The 17,964-nt window shown below is 37.0% G+C and overlaps 3 protein-coding genes across 10 annotated transcripts; 1 reads left to right on the forward strand and 2 right to left on the reverse strand.

Annotated features, from left to right (window-relative positions):
* Positions 1–712: 712 nt before the first annotated feature.
* Positions 713–3,113, reverse strand: LOC131017936 (uncharacterized). Its single transcript, XM_057946684.1, has 2 exons — positions 2,871–3,113; positions 713–2,744 (listed from the first exon to the last, which is right to left on the reverse strand). The coding sequence occupies exons 1-2, from the start codon at positions 3,076–3,078 to the stop codon at positions 1,645–1,647; spliced, it is 1,308 nt and encodes a 435-aa protein (XP_057802667.1). The 5' UTR covers positions 3,079–3,113; the 3' UTR covers positions 713–1,644.
* An 808-nt stretch (positions 3,114–3,921) lies between these two features.
* On the forward strand, positions 3,922–7,313 carry LOC131017937 (peptidyl-prolyl cis-trans isomerase FKBP16-1, chloroplastic). Of its 8 annotated transcripts, none has more exons than XM_057946687.1 (9): positions 3,927–4,231; positions 4,375–4,445; positions 4,520–4,643; positions 5,310–5,369; positions 5,911–6,102; positions 6,196–6,230; positions 6,688–6,781; positions 6,903–6,963; positions 7,089–7,313. In XM_057946687.1, exons 4-9 carry the CDS (start codon positions 5,365–5,367, stop codon positions 7,290–7,292), a joined length of 591 nt encoding a protein of 196 aa, XP_057802670.1. In that variant the 5' UTR covers positions 3,927–4,231; positions 4,375–4,445; positions 4,520–4,643; positions 5,310–5,364; the 3' UTR covers positions 7,293–7,313. The 8 variants fall into 8 exon arrangements, with proteins under 8 accessions (XP_057802672.1, XP_057802670.1, XP_057802669.1 ...); XM_057946686.1 differs by having other exon boundaries at positions 4,557–4,643; XM_057946685.1 differs by having other exon boundaries at positions 3,927–4,390.
* A 413-nt stretch (positions 7,314–7,726) lies between these two features.
* LOC131018481 (uncharacterized) lies at positions 7,727–8,809 on the reverse strand. The gene has a single exon (XM_057947198.1). It carries the CDS (start codon positions 8,807–8,809, stop codon positions 7,727–7,729), a length of 1,083 nt encoding a protein of 360 aa, XP_057803181.1.
* Between the last annotated feature and the right edge of the window lie 9,155 nt (positions 8,810–17,964).

The following is a 17,964-nucleotide window of genomic DNA, read 5'->3' on the forward strand; positions in this document are numbered from 1 at the left end:
CGGGCTCGGGCTATTTTCGGTTTGGGCCATTCGGGCTAAATTTTTTTCGGGCTCAAAATTTTCAGCCCTAACCCACCTTTTTTATCGATCTATTCGAGTCGACCCGTCGGTTTCGGGCTTTTTTGACATCCCTAACCATACTACACGCTTTTCTAGAAGAGTGATGCTGATATTTGTACGAATAGATGGTGGTATTTTATACTCTCTCCCTACACAAAATATTGTCCTAAGGTGGAAAACAAGAGTTTTAAGAAAAATTGTACTCCATCTGTCTCGGAAAAGGTCCCCCAAAAGTTTGGTCTAATCTCCTTATTTTCTATTTTTGTACATGACTCCACCATCTACTTTACAATTACAATCATTTAAACACTATTTTTGTACGTGGTCCCACCATCAAATAACTTTTTTACCAACTTTTATTAAAACCAGTATTTTTTTTCTTGGGGCAAACTTTTAAAGAACGGAAGGAGTATTGTTTATTTATTGAGTAGAGAAAGAGGTCCGCGAAAAATTGAAAAAATTAATTAAGTTGGTGAATAAAAAATGAGACCCACTTATTAGTGAGTGGAGAAGGGGACCAAAAAATTACTACTAAAAATAGATTAGGAGGACGAATAGAAGTATTTAGTTTTCAGAATTGCATAAGTGATCCTCAAACACAATAGACTTGATGAAGTCAAAGAAAAGGTTTGAACTGATTCAACCAACAGAATAGAAAATCATCCATACATTCATTAAATAGCTGCAAGATTCAACATATACGATTCTGGTCTATTGGGCCAATATAAGTGGGCCAGCTCAACGCAAAGCCTATTGGGCCAGCTCAATGAAAGGCCTTCCTCATTCACTTTCTGAACAAATTTAGATTACATGAGCTTATAACTATCAACAATGTTTGGGAAGGTAGATGAATTAATCCCTTAGTTTGATAGACCACCTATGAATCTGTTATTTATATATAAAAAGATTTAGTTCGAAGGAATTTGGAGTTACCTCATTAGAAGATTATCATGATTAACGAGTCATAAAACGAACTTGAAGCCAAAACTGTCATCGTGAGAATCTGAGGCCTAGTTCATCACATTTGATTGCATATTTCCTGATGAACAAAAACATTAATTTTTACATAGGCGTTTGGTTTGAATGATAAGGCATGATTGATAAAATAATCCAACTTAATCAAGTGTTTGGTTTGCATGATTCGACCCATCATCCAATTGAATGATTATTTATCACCTCTACTCCTATCAATCTTATCAATTTTGAGATGTGCAAGTACCTGATCTGCAACAAAATTAATCTTCTGTGTCGACATAAGGTTAGAGCACATCATCGATGTAAAGAAATTGATCGATATACCAGAAATTCAATTGGGTAAACAATGCGAAAGGATTTACGTGGTTCGGCCGTATGGCCTACGTCCACGGAGGGTCAAATGAATCTTTTATTGCTTCTTCACCGGAGAATACACCGGAGATAAAACCACCACACCGTACAACCAAGAAACACGACTCGATTTACAGTATGATTCTCTCTAACCAGGGCCGGCCCTGACATTTCGGGGGCCCTGGGCGAGAAGGAAAAAAGGGGCCCCTATAATATTAACTATAAAGTGCAATAAACAAGAAAACAATAATGAAATAATTACAAAAATAACTTAGATCTTCTAGCATTTTGAGAAGCAAAATCATCAATAATTTCTTCAAGATCAAGCTTTTCTAATACCTCATGTTCAATGCATAAAACCGCTAATCCATTCAACCTTTCTTGAGACATAGTAGAACGTAAATATGATTTTATCAATTTTAATTTTGAAAAACTTCTTTCTGCTGAAGCTACAGTAACTGGTATAGTCAATAATATTCTATATGCAATAGAAACGTTTGGAAAGCAATCTGAAACTTTAACAAATTCAAGAACCTCATCAAGCGATTTTGTTTCAGATGGTAAACACATTTGTAGCACTTGCAATTCAGAATATAAATCTTCAGCATCAATGTCAAATTTATCATTATGTTTCAGGGCATCTTGAAGCTTAACACAACACTTATGCAATTTATCACTATCCCATAAAGATAACATCTTATGAGGAAACAAAAAGCCAAAAATATCTTCAAAAATTGTCAATTGTTCAAATCTAGTCTTTAAAGATAAAATAGCAATATCCACTATAACAAGAAAATAATTGATCCTAAAAAACTCCTCATCAGATAATGTAATCTCTTCTTGGCAACTTTCATCAAATTGTTTCTTCCTACGAATCATACGTTTTGGTGGAAAAATAGGATCAATTTCCATCTTAGATGCAAGCTCCTTAGCTAATGTCAAGGCCGATTGAAAACCATCCTCTCTATATTTTTCAAAATAAGAAATCAAACCTTTCAAAATAACTATTGCAACATCAATTTGCATATCTTTAGATTGTAATTTTTTGCTAATCAAATTTGTTTTGTTCAATATATTATGCCATATAGTCATACCCAACAAAAACTCAAAATTCTCAAGTTCATTAGTCGCCAAAGACTCGGCTTCACTCCTAGTTTTAGCATCATCACTTACTCTTGCTAATTCAAATAGAGCCTCTCTTATCTCATTAGGTTGAGTTATTATAGCAGTAACACTATTAATATGACTTTCCCATCTTGTTGTTGATAAGGACTTCAAAGTAAATTGATTAAGGTGATCCTGTAAAAATTTCCATCTTTTTGTAGAACTTGCAAATAAAGTATACAAACGTTGCACAACTCCAAAGAAAGAAACCGCTTTAACACAAGAACTAGCCATATCACATATCGTTAAATTAAGAGAATGACAAGCACATGGCATATAAAATGCTCTAGGATTAATTTCAAGAAATCTCTTTTGCACACCTTGATGTTTCCCTTTCATATTGGAACCATTGTCATAACCTTGTCCCCTCACATTATCAATATCAAGCCCAAGTGATTCTAAAGCAGCTTGTATTTCATTGAAAAGAGCTAATCCCGATGTATCATCCACACTTATAAATTCAATGAAATATTCCTTTATCATTATGCTAGAACTAGTCATATCAACACATCGAATTACTAAAGTCATTTGTTCATTATGACTTATATCTGAAGTGCAATCAAGTATCACTCACTACTAGAAAAATGCACATAGATGACACTAGATAAATGACGCTTTTTTCTAAAAAGCATCATCTATGAGCGCATTTTTTGCTTAGATGATGCTTTGTTAAAAAGGCGTCATGTATGAAGTGTCAAGATTGCAATAGATGACGCTTGTACAAGAAGCGTCATGTATAAGTGTCATGTATTTATAACATAGATGACGCTTTATGAAGAGCGTCATCTATGTGCGTGCTTTTTAATTAATATAGATGATGCTTTATGTAAAACGTCATCTATGTGCGTGTTTTTGAATTACAATAGATGACGCTTTATGAAAAGTGTCATGTATGATAGTGTTCATCAAAAAAAAAAATTAATCTCTTTTTTATTTTTTATTTTTTTAACGTTTAAATCATTTATCTACAACACCACTAATTAATTATTATTGATATTACTATTTAAAATTTTATATAGTTATTTTTTGAAAAAAAAGTGCTCTAATTTATTTATTTTTTTAAAACCGTGTTATATTATTCTAAATTATGGTATATTGTTCTAATTTGATTTTTTTAAAGTAGTGTTTGTAATAATTTTATTATTATTGATTATGCTATTTAAATTTTGATATAGTCAATTTTCATTAAAAAAAAATATGTTGAAATATTTTTATAAAATTAAAAGAATAAAAAATGTATATGCTTCTAAAGAGGTTCGAACATTTGACTTTAAGAACAAATGTATATAACGCCTTTTCCAACTACACCATCAAACAATTTTGTAAATGAACCAATTCTAATTCTATTTATATGCACTTATAAAAAAAAAAAGAAATAAAATCTAATTACCCTAGTTAGCCTTAAGCAAATTCGCGCCCATCAAATTTGCGTCCACCAGCCTCCAGTTCTCAGCGAATTCATCTTCAACAAAAATTCGTCCATTGCCGCGCCGCTGCCGCCCATTGCCGCGCCGCTCACTGCCACCCATTCGTCTGAAACATTGCCGCCCACTGCCGCGCCGCTCGTCTGGCCGCCGTCGACTGCTGCCTCTCTTCCGCTCTCTATCTCTCTCACCCGTTTTATCTCAATCTCTAATTTCTATCTCTTTTCATTTGCAGAGCCGCCGCCGCCGATGATGTTGTACGTATCTCTCCGTCCTTTCGCCTCCCTCCCCTCTCCAATACTTTTTCGCTAGCATTCACTCTTTCACTTGAGAGATTTTGGTGCTCAATTTCGAATTTTAGGGTTTTTTTTGCTAATTCATTGTAAATGGGGGTTTGAAGATTCCAAAGGCTAAAGGTTTGATTGCTGCCATCAGAGACGAGAATTGCTGCCATCTTTAAATTAGCTAGAGGTTCGATTGCTGCCATTTTCAATGTGGGAACGAGAATTGATACTATATGTTTGTTTTCTTTGCTGATGCTGAAGGAAAATGAGATTTAAAGCTGAAGATTGAAAATTCCAGAAATATTGTAGAAACGTCTGTCGCCGTGCTAGTCGTGACATCACCGCCTCCAGCCTCTGAATCAGTTCATCAGCTTTCATTCTTCAGGTAACAACTCAACTGAAATTCAAAAATGTATTTATGGCTTGAATTTTAGGAGCAGATTATTATGAAGAATTGATTGCGTGAATTGAATATGGCATATTCTTTTGTTTATCTTTTTTCGATGCTTGCTGATTGATTGGATTGGAAATTTAGATCTTTCGTTGAAACCTTCAGTTGATGAGATATATGGGGTTCTATCCTTTGTGTTCTGGATACTAACTTTGATACCACTTGTTAAGTATGTCTTCATAGTGCTTAGAGCTAATGATAATAGTGTTGGTTTGAGATTGAGGTCTGCATTGGAGAAGCATAGGTTGTGCAGAGGGTTTTGTTCACTTTGTCTCTGCTTAATTAGGGCTTGTATGGTGATTGGGGATGGAGTTCTTACTCGGGTATGAGCAGATGCTTGTTGCTCTGGTTTTTTGTTATGCTGCAAAAGATTAAGAAATGAAAAGGTTGGATATGATATGAGAATTGCTTTTTTTTTTACATCTATCTTTGTGTTTGTCTTTGGAAAGCTACTGAGTTATGTTGCTATTGTTTTAGAAGAATTTCAGTAACTTTTTGTTCAGACTAAAATATTGTTGCAATTTTCTGTTTTGAATATTGTTGGTGAATGATGATGTTTGTGATTGTTTTTGGTGTTGTTGGTGATGAATTTGTGAATAGGGTTGTCGAGGTGAGATTGAAGAGGTTCGTGAGGATTGGGCATCTTGTGTGATCAATGAGGTTTGTCAAATAATCCATAAAATTTATATCCTACTATTATAATATCTAAATAATGCATATAACTCTTCAAACTACTATGCTTTAATTGTAGATTGACAAGTGAAATTCGTTAGTTTTGGATATGCTGGTGCAGTAGATGATCGTTCTTGGTTGGCTTCGGCTGGCCGGGATGGTCTAGCAGCTGTCTGACAGACTAACTATACTTTTTCCCAATTTTTTTAAGCTAGTGAGAACTGTGTTTATTGGGAATTTCTTGTGCATCCTTTCACTGTGATTAAAAAAGATGTGCAGTCTTCTGTGTGTAGCTTGAATACTATGACAGGAATAGTGGTTGGAAGTTAATGGAACTATATGAAGTTTTAACTCTAAGAATCTATTCTCCCTCTCAAGAAAAAAACTCTAAGCATCTATTTATAATTCTGGTAATCCAAAACATATCATATAATTTTCTTGGTAGATTAGATGCATTTTTTTCTTAGTTATGTTTCATTGATGCTTTGGAGTGATATGCTGAATATTGGTGATATATTGAAGATTACAGTGTTAGGACAACTAAGGAAGTCAAGTTGGTTTCTGTGCAAAAGAACATGGAGGATGGATATCCATCCTTTGTAGCAGATAAGGTAGCAAGAAGAGCGATCTTGCGGCCCATCGGAGTTAATGCAATCCTTGGAAATGTCTGCACTGCTCTTGCTGCCCCGATGCAGGAAATGAAAGAACTGGATGTTCTCAGGTATTTGCTTCTTGTGCTTGTTTTCTTCTTCTAAACGCGTGTATTTGAGTTGGTTCTTACACATTATGGCCGCTCCCGTTTTGAAGTATCCAGGACACTGAAGCTTCCTTGTGAAGTGATAATACAAGGTAAGTTCTTCCAAAAAATTTGGCATTAGAGTTGAACATATAGCTCCATGATAAAATAAACTCACACTTTGTTTTGGCACAAAATAAGTGTATTGCCCTAGCTTGTGAATATCCTTAATGCATCATTCAGAAAAGTAGATTGGACTTTTAGCTAATTTTGTAACTAAACTTAATATGATTTTCCAAGTACTACTTGATGTAGAAACTGTTTAGTAGTTATTAATCAGGAATTCCAGCAACTGTAGTAGCAAGGACAGTCCCTGCAACCTCCCTTTATTGCATTTCAAAATATTCTCATTCCTATCCTATGCATATGTAATTATATATACACACACACATACATACTTTTACTCAGTCCAACTCCTCATATTGAAAAACTCTGGCTCCCGTCATTCATGTACATTAGTTTGATTATCCATGATCGATCTCTTATAATTTCTCTTGCTATATTTCCAAGACATAGTTGAAGGAAAAGGGCAAGAAGCTGGTGAAGAAGATACTGTGCAGTTCAATTATGTATGTCGGCGATCAAATGGATATTTTGTCCATAGGTAGTATCAGATGGTTATGCTAAACTACAAAAATTGTTTTCTTTTTTAATCTTTGACGTCATGGTTTTTTTGTTCAGTAATGATTTTTGTTACATTGACACCATCTATTTTCCACACGTAGCACTGTTGATCAGTTCAGCGGAGAAAGTTCTCCAGTCATACTCCGTCTGGATGATGAGCAGGTTTGCATACTCGATACTTTTGTGAAGAAGAAGAAAGCACTAGTAGATGTTACTGCATTTTAATCACACTGCTTCCCGTTTTGTTGATTCATTTAATTTTGAATTGCTGCTTCTGGAAATGACAGGTGATAAAAGGTCTCAAGGAGGTTTTGAGTGGCATGAAGGTTGGAGGTTGGATCAATGAGGTTCATGAAGAGAGATTCGTTAGTTTTGGATATGAGATTCCAACGGCTGCTACTTCAAACTACTTTACTTTTTTTGTTTGTATTAGCTTAGGATGTATTCAAACATTAACCCAAACTTATGGATGTCGGATGATTATTGAATGAATGTGTTTTTGAGAATTTAAATTATGTGCTGAAATGATATATTATACAATTTATTGAATTTCAAAATTTAAAACAGGAAATTCAAAAAATAAAATAAAATTCAAAAATAATAGATGACGGTGAAAAACTGTCATCTAAAACATAAAAAACATAATCTATTTATGGATACATGACGGTTAAAAAGCGTCATGTATGGTAGTTATAGATGACAGTGATAAAGCGTCATCTATAAAAACATGAAGTGTCATGTATTTATCATATATATGATACTTTTATCATTTGCACGCTCATAGATGACGCTACTTAAGTGTCATCTATACTATAAAAGCGTTATATATGAGCGCATAGATGACGCTTCTTAAGCGTCATCTTATCTGGAAGCATAGATGACATGTCTATTCTTGACACTTGTGGATGCACATAGATGACGCTTTTTAAGCGTCATCTATGAGCGTTTTTCTAGTAGTGACTGAATAATACTTAGCCTCTTTGATTTTTTTGACTATATCATTCTTAACTTTAGAGGCTAATGTTGAAATCAACTCATTTTGAATCTTATGAATAAGGTAATGATAGTGAATTTCTTTATTTTGGACACGTCTTAAGTGCTCTTTCATTACCAAATCAAATTCTGCAATTAGTTCAAGTAAACCCAAAAAATTACCATTATTATTTTGGTAAATTTTCTCATTATCCCCACGAAAAGCCAAATTACGTGTAGCAAGACATTTCACAACAACAATAATTCTAACTAAAACTTGTTTCCAATGTTCTTTCTCTTTCTTAATGTGCAATTGTAAATCTCTATCAATTGTTTGATTGCGTTTCAATCTAATATGCAAATCAATCCAAGTTCTCATATTATTAATATGCTCGACACCATTCTCATGTGTTTTGAGTCTATCATGTATATGTTTCCAATCGTTCAATCCTTCATTTGCCAACAAACTTTTACTTTGACATGATTTAAATAATTTACAACAAAAGCAATATACTTTATTCACATCTTTTGAATACACTAGCCATTTTCTATCTTGATTGTCACCATTTGGTAAATTTCTAGTGTAATGAGAATATGCAAAATGTCTACCAAGTTCATCTACGGGGAATGTGAGATTGTACTCTCTTAGGGGACTTTTCTCTATCAAGATATCTCTAGTTTTATTATCAATATTATCCCAAGTTCTTGGATCAAATATATTCAAAGCAACATCATCAATTTCTATATGCAATTTCTCATTCTCATTCTTATTCTCATTCTCATTCTCATTCTCAATCTCAATCTCATTCTCATTCTCATTCTCATTCTCATTCTCATTCTCATTCTCATTCTCATTCTCATTTTCAATAGTAGCATCAACCTCTTCATTTTCAATCAAATCAACTTCTTTCACCGAAGAACTAGAACTAGGTATAAGAAACTTATGAATGGCTCCTTTTTGGGTTTTAATCACCTCATCAATTCGTTTTCTTTTATTTCTTTTTTGACTACCCGATGCATATTTTCTAGGCAACATAATAACCACAATAAATTTCAACCTCAATAAGACAATAACAATTAGCAATATCCACTATAACAAATAAATTATAATCACAATTTCACAATCAAACACAAATCCACCAAAAATACCATAAACCTCAAAGCAATTAAATTTAAAATTGGAACAACACACCGGCTAATTTCTGCAGCTCTGCTCTGTAGAACTGAACCGGCGATCGGGAGCCGGCGACGCAGCAATAGGTCAGACCAGGCGACCACTTGAGGAGAAGAACAGAACTCCCTGCGCGGCTTCACCCTTCGGACCCTTCCCCGCTTCGGCGCTTCCCGGCGCTGGCAGTGGCAGAACACAACAGATGTTCAATACAATTGTCAATTGAGTTGAGAGTGAGAGATGGAGGAGAGAGTTGAGAGATGGAAAGAGAGAGAGAGCCGTGAGAGTGAGAGATGGAGGAGAGAGTTGAGAGATGGAAAGAGAGAGAGAGCCGTGAGAGTCTGAGAGCAGAGAGAAGAGAGTTATGAGAGAGAGAAATTGTGAGAGAGCCGTTGAGAGAGAGAGAGTCTTCAAGTATAATTTTTTTTTGATATGTTGTGGGCCGCTAGCTTTAGAAAGTAGGTAAGTAATTTTTTTTTTTAATGGCATGGTATAATTGAAGTGGGCCTAAATTTTGGGGCCCCCAATCTAGGCCATTGCCCCACCAAAATAACATAAGGGCCGGCCCTGTCTCTAACTCTCTCATCTATACTGCAACTCACACTCAAGGAAGAAGACTCGTTGCTTACTAATAGAATCTCACACAATATGTATTCTATCAGCAGCGAAACGACACCGCATGAGAGAAAGCGCATAAGTAATAATAAAAACGTTATGCGACTAACTCAAACTAAAAAACAACTACAAAAAATAGTCCTTCATCTTTCCAAAGAAAAACATAATGGCCTGATAGCTTTGAAGACATAGCCTGTCTTCACAAATCTCCACCTTGTCGAGAAGTAATCAGCAACAAAGATACAAACATCTTCCCCTCATTTACGCCCCATCACAGGACTTCCTTTATGAAACTTCAGCAAGTGATGCATGACTGCATCTGAATTAACCTGATGCAGTGTTTAAACTTTGAGGTAGGGAGCACCTTTGTCAGCATATCTGCTGCGTTGTCTTCCGTTCCAACCTTTATCACCTTCACCAGTCCCTTCTTCACTATATCCTTCACGAAATGATGCCTCACGTCTATGTGTTTAGACCGCTCATGAAAAACACTGTGTTTCACTACGTGAATGGCGCTTTGGCTGTCACAAAACACTTTCACAGATTTTTGTGTTACACCAAACTCTCCCAGCATTCCCTTTAACCACAAGCTCTCTTTCACCGCTTCTGTCAACGCCATATATTCCACTTCTGTCGTTGAAAGAGCTACTACACTTTGTAGAGTGGATTTCCATGAAACAGCAGATCCATACAATGTGAAAACATACCCGGATTGTGACTTTCTGCTGTCAATGTTGGCAGCATAGTCAGAGTCCACAAATCCCATCACTGGATCATCTCTGAAATCCATTATCCTTTCAAAAACAATTCCATAATCTGAGGTTCCTTTAAGATACCTCATTATCCACTTCATTGCCTCCCAATGATAGTGTCCAGGATTGGCCATGTATCTGCTCAAAACACTAATACTATGAGCAAGATCTGGCCTACTGCAAACCATGGTATACATGATACTACCCACTGCATTTTCATAGGGTATTTTATTCATCTCATCCCTTTCTTCTTCATTCTTGGGTTGTTGTTTAGTTGACAGCTTGAAGTGTGGAGCTAAGGGAATAGACACTATCTTTTCTTCATGCATTCTGAACCTCCTTACAACTTTATCAGCATAACTCTTTTGAGTCAACCAAAGTTTACCTTGCTTTCTATCTCTGTAGATGTCCATGCCCAATATCCTTCTAGCATCTCCCAGTTGCTTCATTTCAAAAATGGATTCCAAATCCTTCTTCAGAATTCCTATTTCCCTTTTGCTTTTGCTAGCCACTAACATGTCATCCACATATAGTAGTAGGTATGAGACAGTATCTTTACCTGCATTTTTGATGTAAACACAGTCATCATATGAAGACCTACTGTATCCTATTTCTCTCATGTGATGGTCAAACTTTAAGTACCATTGCCTACTGCTCTGTTTCAGACCATAAAGACTCTTCTTTAAGAGGCAAACTTTGTTCTCATTTCCAGGTAGAATATGTCCTTCAGGCTGCTCCATGTAAATAGTTTCGGTCAAATCCCCATGAAGGAATGCAGTTTTTACATCCAACTGCTCCAACTCTAAGTCAAATTGAGCAACCAGTGCCAATAATATTCTGATTGAGGTGTGTTTCACAACAGGTGAAAACACTTCATTATAATCTATACCCTCCTTTTGGGTATATCCCTTTGCAACTAACCTGGCCTTGTATCTGAGAATTTCAGTACATATCATTTCCAATTTCCTTTTGAAAATCCATTTACACCCTATAGTCTTTTGTGTGAGTGGTCTCTCAACAAGTATCCAAGTTATATTTTTACTCAAAGACTCTATTTCCTTAGCCATAGCTAAGATCCACTTGTCCTTTTCTGCTGAACTGACTGCCTCTTTGTAATTCTTAGGTTTTGAATATAAAGTTTCAGATGCCACTACAAGAGCATATGCTATGAGACTATCTTCTCTGTATCTTATAGGCTGCTGTATAGACCTTCTTTGTCTATCTCGAGCTAGCTGATAATCAGTGAGACCTTGATGACCATTCTCATCAAGTTCAGCTTCTGACTCACTGTCATGAATATAAGTTTCTCCTTCTTCATGAGAATCATCTTTACTTTCCTTATCAGGTGGCAGCTCCACCTCAATTTGAATGTCAGGTGTTTCTTCATCTGAAACAGATTTGTTGATGCCTTCCACCTTTAAGTATGGCATTTTCTTCTCATCAAATATAACATCTCTGCTCAAAATCACTTTTCTTTCACCCTGTTCATTACTCCACAGCCTATATCCTTTGGTTCCCTCTGGATATCCCAAAAAAACACATTTCACAGCCCTTGCATCAAGCTTGTCTTGCTTTGTGTGAACATATGCCTGACAACCAAAGACCTTAAGATATCCATAACTAACAGGCCTCCCTGACCACCTTTCTTCAGGTATCTCAAAATTCACAGCTGAAGAAGGACACCTATTTATCAGATAACATGTTGTGGATGCAGCTTCTCCCCAAAAAGATTTAGGCAATCCAGAAGAGAGGAGCATGCATCTTATTCTTTCAAGGATTGTCCTATTCATCCTCTCAATCACCCCATTCTGTTGGGGGTTGCCTGGTACAGTAGTGTGCCTTTTAATCCCTCTCTCTGAGCAATAGTTTTTGAACTCATTGGACAGAAACTCTAGACCGTTGTCGGTTCTCAAACACTTAACTTTAAGACTCTTCTCAACTTGGACACCTTCACACCAATTTCTGAATTTTGTGAAGGTATCATCCTTTGTTTTGAGAACATAAATCCAAAGCTTCCTTGAGTAGTCATCTATCAGGGAGAGAAAATATTTGCCACCCCCTAGAGTGGTTGTTCTGCTAGGCCCCCAGAGATCAGCATGTATGTAATCTAGGGGCTGCTTTGATAGGTGTTTGCCAGTTGAATAGGGTTGTTTCTTGCTCTTAGCAAGTATGCACTCTTCACACTTATCCATCTTGAGAGAAGCTCCACCTTGATTGAGTATCCCTCTCTTAATCAGGTGACTCATTCCAGATTCACTTACATGCCCGAGCCTTTGATGCCAAATCATTCCAAGATTTTGTGTCACTACAGCTGATTCTCCAATCAAAGTGACTCCATCCAAATGGTATAAACCATTTCTCCTTGTGCCTTTTAGCAGCAACTTTTCCCCTTTTGTTACAAGCACTGATCCATTCTTTGATGAGAAGTCATACCCCTTTTTCTCAAGTACGCCCAAAGATATCAAATTTCTCTTGATTTCAGGTATATATCTTACCTCAGTCAGTGTTCTAGTTGATCCATCATTCAACCTCAGCATTATGTTCCCAATTCCTTTCACACTACATGAATGATCATTACCTAGAACCACTGACCCCAGGTTTTCTTCCTTCAAATCCATAAACCATTCCTTGTTGGGGGACATATGGAAGGAACAGCCCGAATCCATTATCCAAGATTCACTTGCTGGACTATTCATCACATTTAACACTTCATGGTTTTCTTCTCCCTCAGCTAGATCAGCTGAATCTGCATTAGAAATCCCTTGATTCTGTTGCTTCCTTTTCCATGAATAGCAATTTTTCTTAATGTGGCCCGGCTTTTTGCAGTGATAACATTTTCTTGTGTCATCTACTTCTCCATCTTTGGATTTCTGCTGGTTTCCTTTCTTGGGCTGTTGGCTGCCTTTCTTGAATTTGGGATTCTTTCCTTTCTTGATGTTGAGACTCTCTGGTTGTGCAGAAGATTTTGAAGATGTGGATTGCTGCATTCCTTTTGCCTTCAAAACGCCTAGAATTTCTTCAAAAGTAGCCTTGCTGAAAAGGATAGTGTCTTTCAAATGTTCATAAGACTTTGGCAAAGCATTAAGAAGAAGAATAGATTTATCTTCTTCCCTTAATTTCTCATCCACATTCTCCAAATCATCAATTGATTTCTGAAAATCATTCAGTTGATCACCCATATCTTTATCATCAACGAATTTGTATTGATAAAGATGTTGTTTCAGATACAATCTGTTGGCAGTAGTCTTTGCCATATAGAGATTATCAAGTTTGTTCCATACCTCAAGTACGGTTTTCTCTTTGATTACCTCCCTGAGTACTCGATCACCAAGGCACAATAGAACCACGCTATGTGCTCTTCGATCAATCTCGGCTCGACTGATCTTCGCGCCTCCTTCCTCAGCCTTTAGATCCACCCTAAATTCCGGAAGTGAATCCCCCAAACCTTGCTGAATCAAAAGAGCTCGCGTCTTGACCTTCCATAGGGTGTAATCCCCCTTTCCATTAAATTTCTCGGTTTCGAACTTCGTCGAAGACATTGTCGTGGATTGGATTCCCACAGACGGCGCCAAATTGTAAAGAAATTGATCGATATACCAGAAATTCAATTGGGTAAACAATGCTAAAGGATTTACGTGGTTCGGCCGTATGGCCTACGTCCACGGAGGGTCAAATGAATCTTTTATTGCTTCTTCACTGGAGAATACACCAGAGATAAAACCACCACACCGTACAACCAAGAAACACGACTCGATTTACAGTATGATTCTCTCTAACTCTCTAAGCTATACTGCAACTCACACTCAAGGAAGAAGACTCGTTGCTTACTAATAGAATCTCACACAATATGTATTCTATCAGCAGCGAAATGACACCGCATGAGAGAAAGCGCATAAGTAATAATAAAAATGTTATGCGACTAACTCAGGCTCAAAAACAACTACAAAAAATAGTCCTTCATCTTTCCAAAGAAAAACATAATGGCCTGATAGCTTTGAAGACATAGCCTGTCTTCAAATTCGATGAGCCATGCAACGAACTTGAAGGGCATCATTTCCCCACTCTCGTTGTTTCTCTAGAATCCAGTTGGCCGACTCCACAAGTGACGTTCGCGCTTTCCCCTTCACCTCAATCAGCTCGAGTGTTGGAATTTCCCCGATATCTTCTGGTATTTCAGCGAGCTTCCAGCACTCGTCGAGCACCAGGCCTTTGAGCATTGGGAAGTGGCTACTTTCAGTTATCCAATCCTCGAGATACGACTTTTCTATCACCAGAAATTCCAGCTTAGGAAACTCTCCATCACTTGTTTCCCATGTGCTGCCTTCGCAAGCCCAGTGAGTCAGTTTAAGCACTCGAAGATTAGGCAACGAGCCTACAATAGTCATCTCCTCCCAAGGAAGAGGCACACGGCTTAATGTCAACTTTCTCAGAGTCCTAGGAAAAGTGAAGATATCCTTATGGCAAAACACATTGGTAAAAGATGAACGTAACTTCACATCTTCAAGTTGACGCAGATGCACCAAATTGTTCAAGACGCCTGAATGATAATCAGAGCAATCAATTTCCAATTTCTTTAGGTTTGGGATCATTCTCAAGATCCATTCACTACACATAGCATGTGATACTATAGAGAGTGTTGGAGGTTTTCTAGACTAGAAGATGTTATTCCTTCTGGATTTGGTAATCTTCCATAGAAGACAAGATGTCTTAATCTTGTCATCGTCCAAATCTCCTGCGGCAAACGGATTGAATGTAATCTAAAGTGCATCCATTCATTCTTTGCGTGCAGGCTTAAAATTTCAAGATTACGAAGCTTTGAAATGGCTGTAGGTATCCTTCCAAGATAGTAGATAGCAAGGTATACTAGATAAAATAGGTGAAATAGTTGATCTGGTAGTGAACTCACATAAACATCTCCTGCATCCAATACCCTTAGCAATCTAAAACCTTCCAACTTGTTTGCTACAGAGATGCCATGGAAGCACAAAATCGTATGAATGGTTAAGCCATATAATTTCGAAAAGTATGGTAAACCCGAAGATGTAACACTTACACGAAGCTGGTTTCCTCTTTGTGTTGAAACGGCACGCCCGCGACTGAGATTCACAAGAAACTTGTCGTCATGCGCCTCTCTTATGCACAAGTCTCGCATCAAATCATGGAGGCTGCAGCTCTTGATTCTGCCATCACACTTTCTCTTGGTGACCAAAACAAGATTTCTCCTGACAAGATCTTCCAAACACTCCACCGCCACGTCTTCTAAGCTTTTAAATCTGTTCCGACCTCTCAAGAATCCCTCAGCTACCCATAGTTTGATGAGTTTGAGACACGGACCTCACAATCTTCCGAAAACATCCCAATGTACAAGAAACATGGCCTTAGATAATAATGAGGCAAGTGGGTGTAACTGAGAGAAAATATCTTTTCAAATTGTTTCTCAGTAGTAACTGAGTTTAGATTTTGTGCAATTTCCCTCCATGAAGCTGGATTGTTGCTGACCGTGGATAGGAGCCCTGCAACCACCACGATTGTGAGGGGCAGCCCTCTGCAGCTTCTCGCGATCTCCTTTCCAACGTCCTCCAACTCCGGAGGGCAATCTTGATGTGCAAACACCTTCTGCTCAAGTAGATTCCAACTTTGAGCCTCATTCATGAAACGCATCTTGTGGGGACCACTCAAACGATCAGCATAAGCAGCCACATCAGTTTCTCTTGTCGTTAACATGACTCTGCTTCTATTACCATCTTCAGGAAGTATAATTCTTACATCATCCCAAGCGTCGGTGCTCCAAATATCATCCATTACAAGGAGATATCTCCTGCCTTTCAAGATCTTGAACACTTTTTCCCCAGCCAATTCATTGCTCTCCTCGGATCTATCTTTATCAAACTCTTCCAATAGAAGCTAGGAGGGCCGAAAAAACAACATCTGCATTGTAGTCCTGTGATACTGTGACCCAAGCACAAATATCAAACTGCTGCACTGTTAGTGGGTCGTCGTAAACACACTTTGCAAGAGTAGCTAGTTTTTCCTATACCTCCCATTCCAACGATTGGGATAACTTGTAAATTGGGCGATTCTCCACATTGCAAGAGTAGCTAGTTTTTCCTATACCTCCCATTCCAACGATTGGGATAACTTGTAAATTGGGCGATTCTCCACAGAGTCGAAATTTTATTGCTAGCAGATCTTCATGTAAACCAACCATATTGTCAAATCTTTATGATGGGAGCAGGCCTGGATAGTGAACCTATTGCAGAAGAACAAAACCTACTCATCACAGTGGAAAATGAGGAACCATTAATGATTTTCTTTGTCAAAAAAAAATAAAAATAAAAAACATGCTGCAGAGGAAGAAGAAGCACCAAGTTGCACTGCATCTGCACTGTTATTCTTGATGATTATCACCTCCCTTGTGATTGAATCTGTTTCTTCTCTTATCTTTCTTACTTGGCGTTTTAGCTTTGATTTGGCAGCTAAAACATTCCACCAATGTGATTGAGCTTCCACCAATATGAAAGACTGAATAATATGTTGTGCTTCATATGCTAAATCTCTGATTTTCCCATCCAAGATGTTGGCTTTCTCGGGAAAATCTTCAAGAAACTCTTGCAAGAAAATAAATGGTTCATAGATAGATCGAATTTGTTATTTTTTATTACGAGAAATGGAATATCTATCTCGATCCAAGATTATTTTTGCAGTGGTTTGGGCAAGGGAAAGAAGAGCAGCATAAGCCATCTTTGGTGATCACACTTAAGAAGTTTTTGCTACTAGATTTTTGCAGATAAAGATAAACTAAGCTGGAAGAAATGCTGAAAGATAGCAGGGCGCGGGAATAAAGCGAATGAATTGTCTACTTTATTTTTGCAAGTGGAGGACGAAATGACAAAGTTGCCCTTGGAAAGGCATTTCTGCGGGCCCTTAACCATTTATGTCTATCAATTCATTTCCTCATCTAAAATAACTTTTGAATAAGTTCTATAATTTGATAGAACTTTACTTAAATCATATTACACTAAAATAGTAGGATTGAAAAACTTTAATTCTAAGATAAGTATACTCAATCATATATATTACTCATTCCGTCCCATTTAACCTGGCCTTTTTAATGAGATTAAAGGGGCCATATTAAATAAGACGAAGCGAATATTAATCATAAAAAATAAACATCAAGAGCCATGAGATATTCGAAAATTTCAATCCATTAAACTAAACAAGAGATTAACCTTGTTATTTTTATCTATCAAACCTAATCCTTCAAAGTAAACGTCCCTTAGGTGGCGTTTACTTCGTATGATTAAGTACTTTTATCTACAAGATTAGGATTCCTCCAATCCCACTCTTCATTAGAATATAAATCAAGGAAAACTAGCTAGCTCAAATGATTGAAATAATCAACCACCTTGAGATATCCCAGAATTCTAATCCATCTAAGTAAACAAGTGATTAAGCTTATTAATTTTTATTTATTCAAACTAATCTTCAAAAGTAAACATCCCCTTAATAAAAGACTAAATTAACTCGAGGTATCCTCCCTCACCTTATAAATTTCTTTCATTCACTTAACATATTTCTGGTTATCTGTCTGAGAATCCTTCTTCGAATCCTATCGTTCGCATCACTGACTTAGGCATCGGTGTCTCTCCTTGG

Source organism: Salvia miltiorrhiza, chromosome 3 (assembly GCF_028751815.1).
Source record: "Salvia miltiorrhiza cultivar Shanhuang (shh) chromosome 3, IMPLAD_Smil_shh, whole genome shotgun sequence".
NCBI lineage: Eukaryota > Viridiplantae > Streptophyta > Magnoliopsida > Lamiales > Lamiaceae > Salvia > Salvia miltiorrhiza.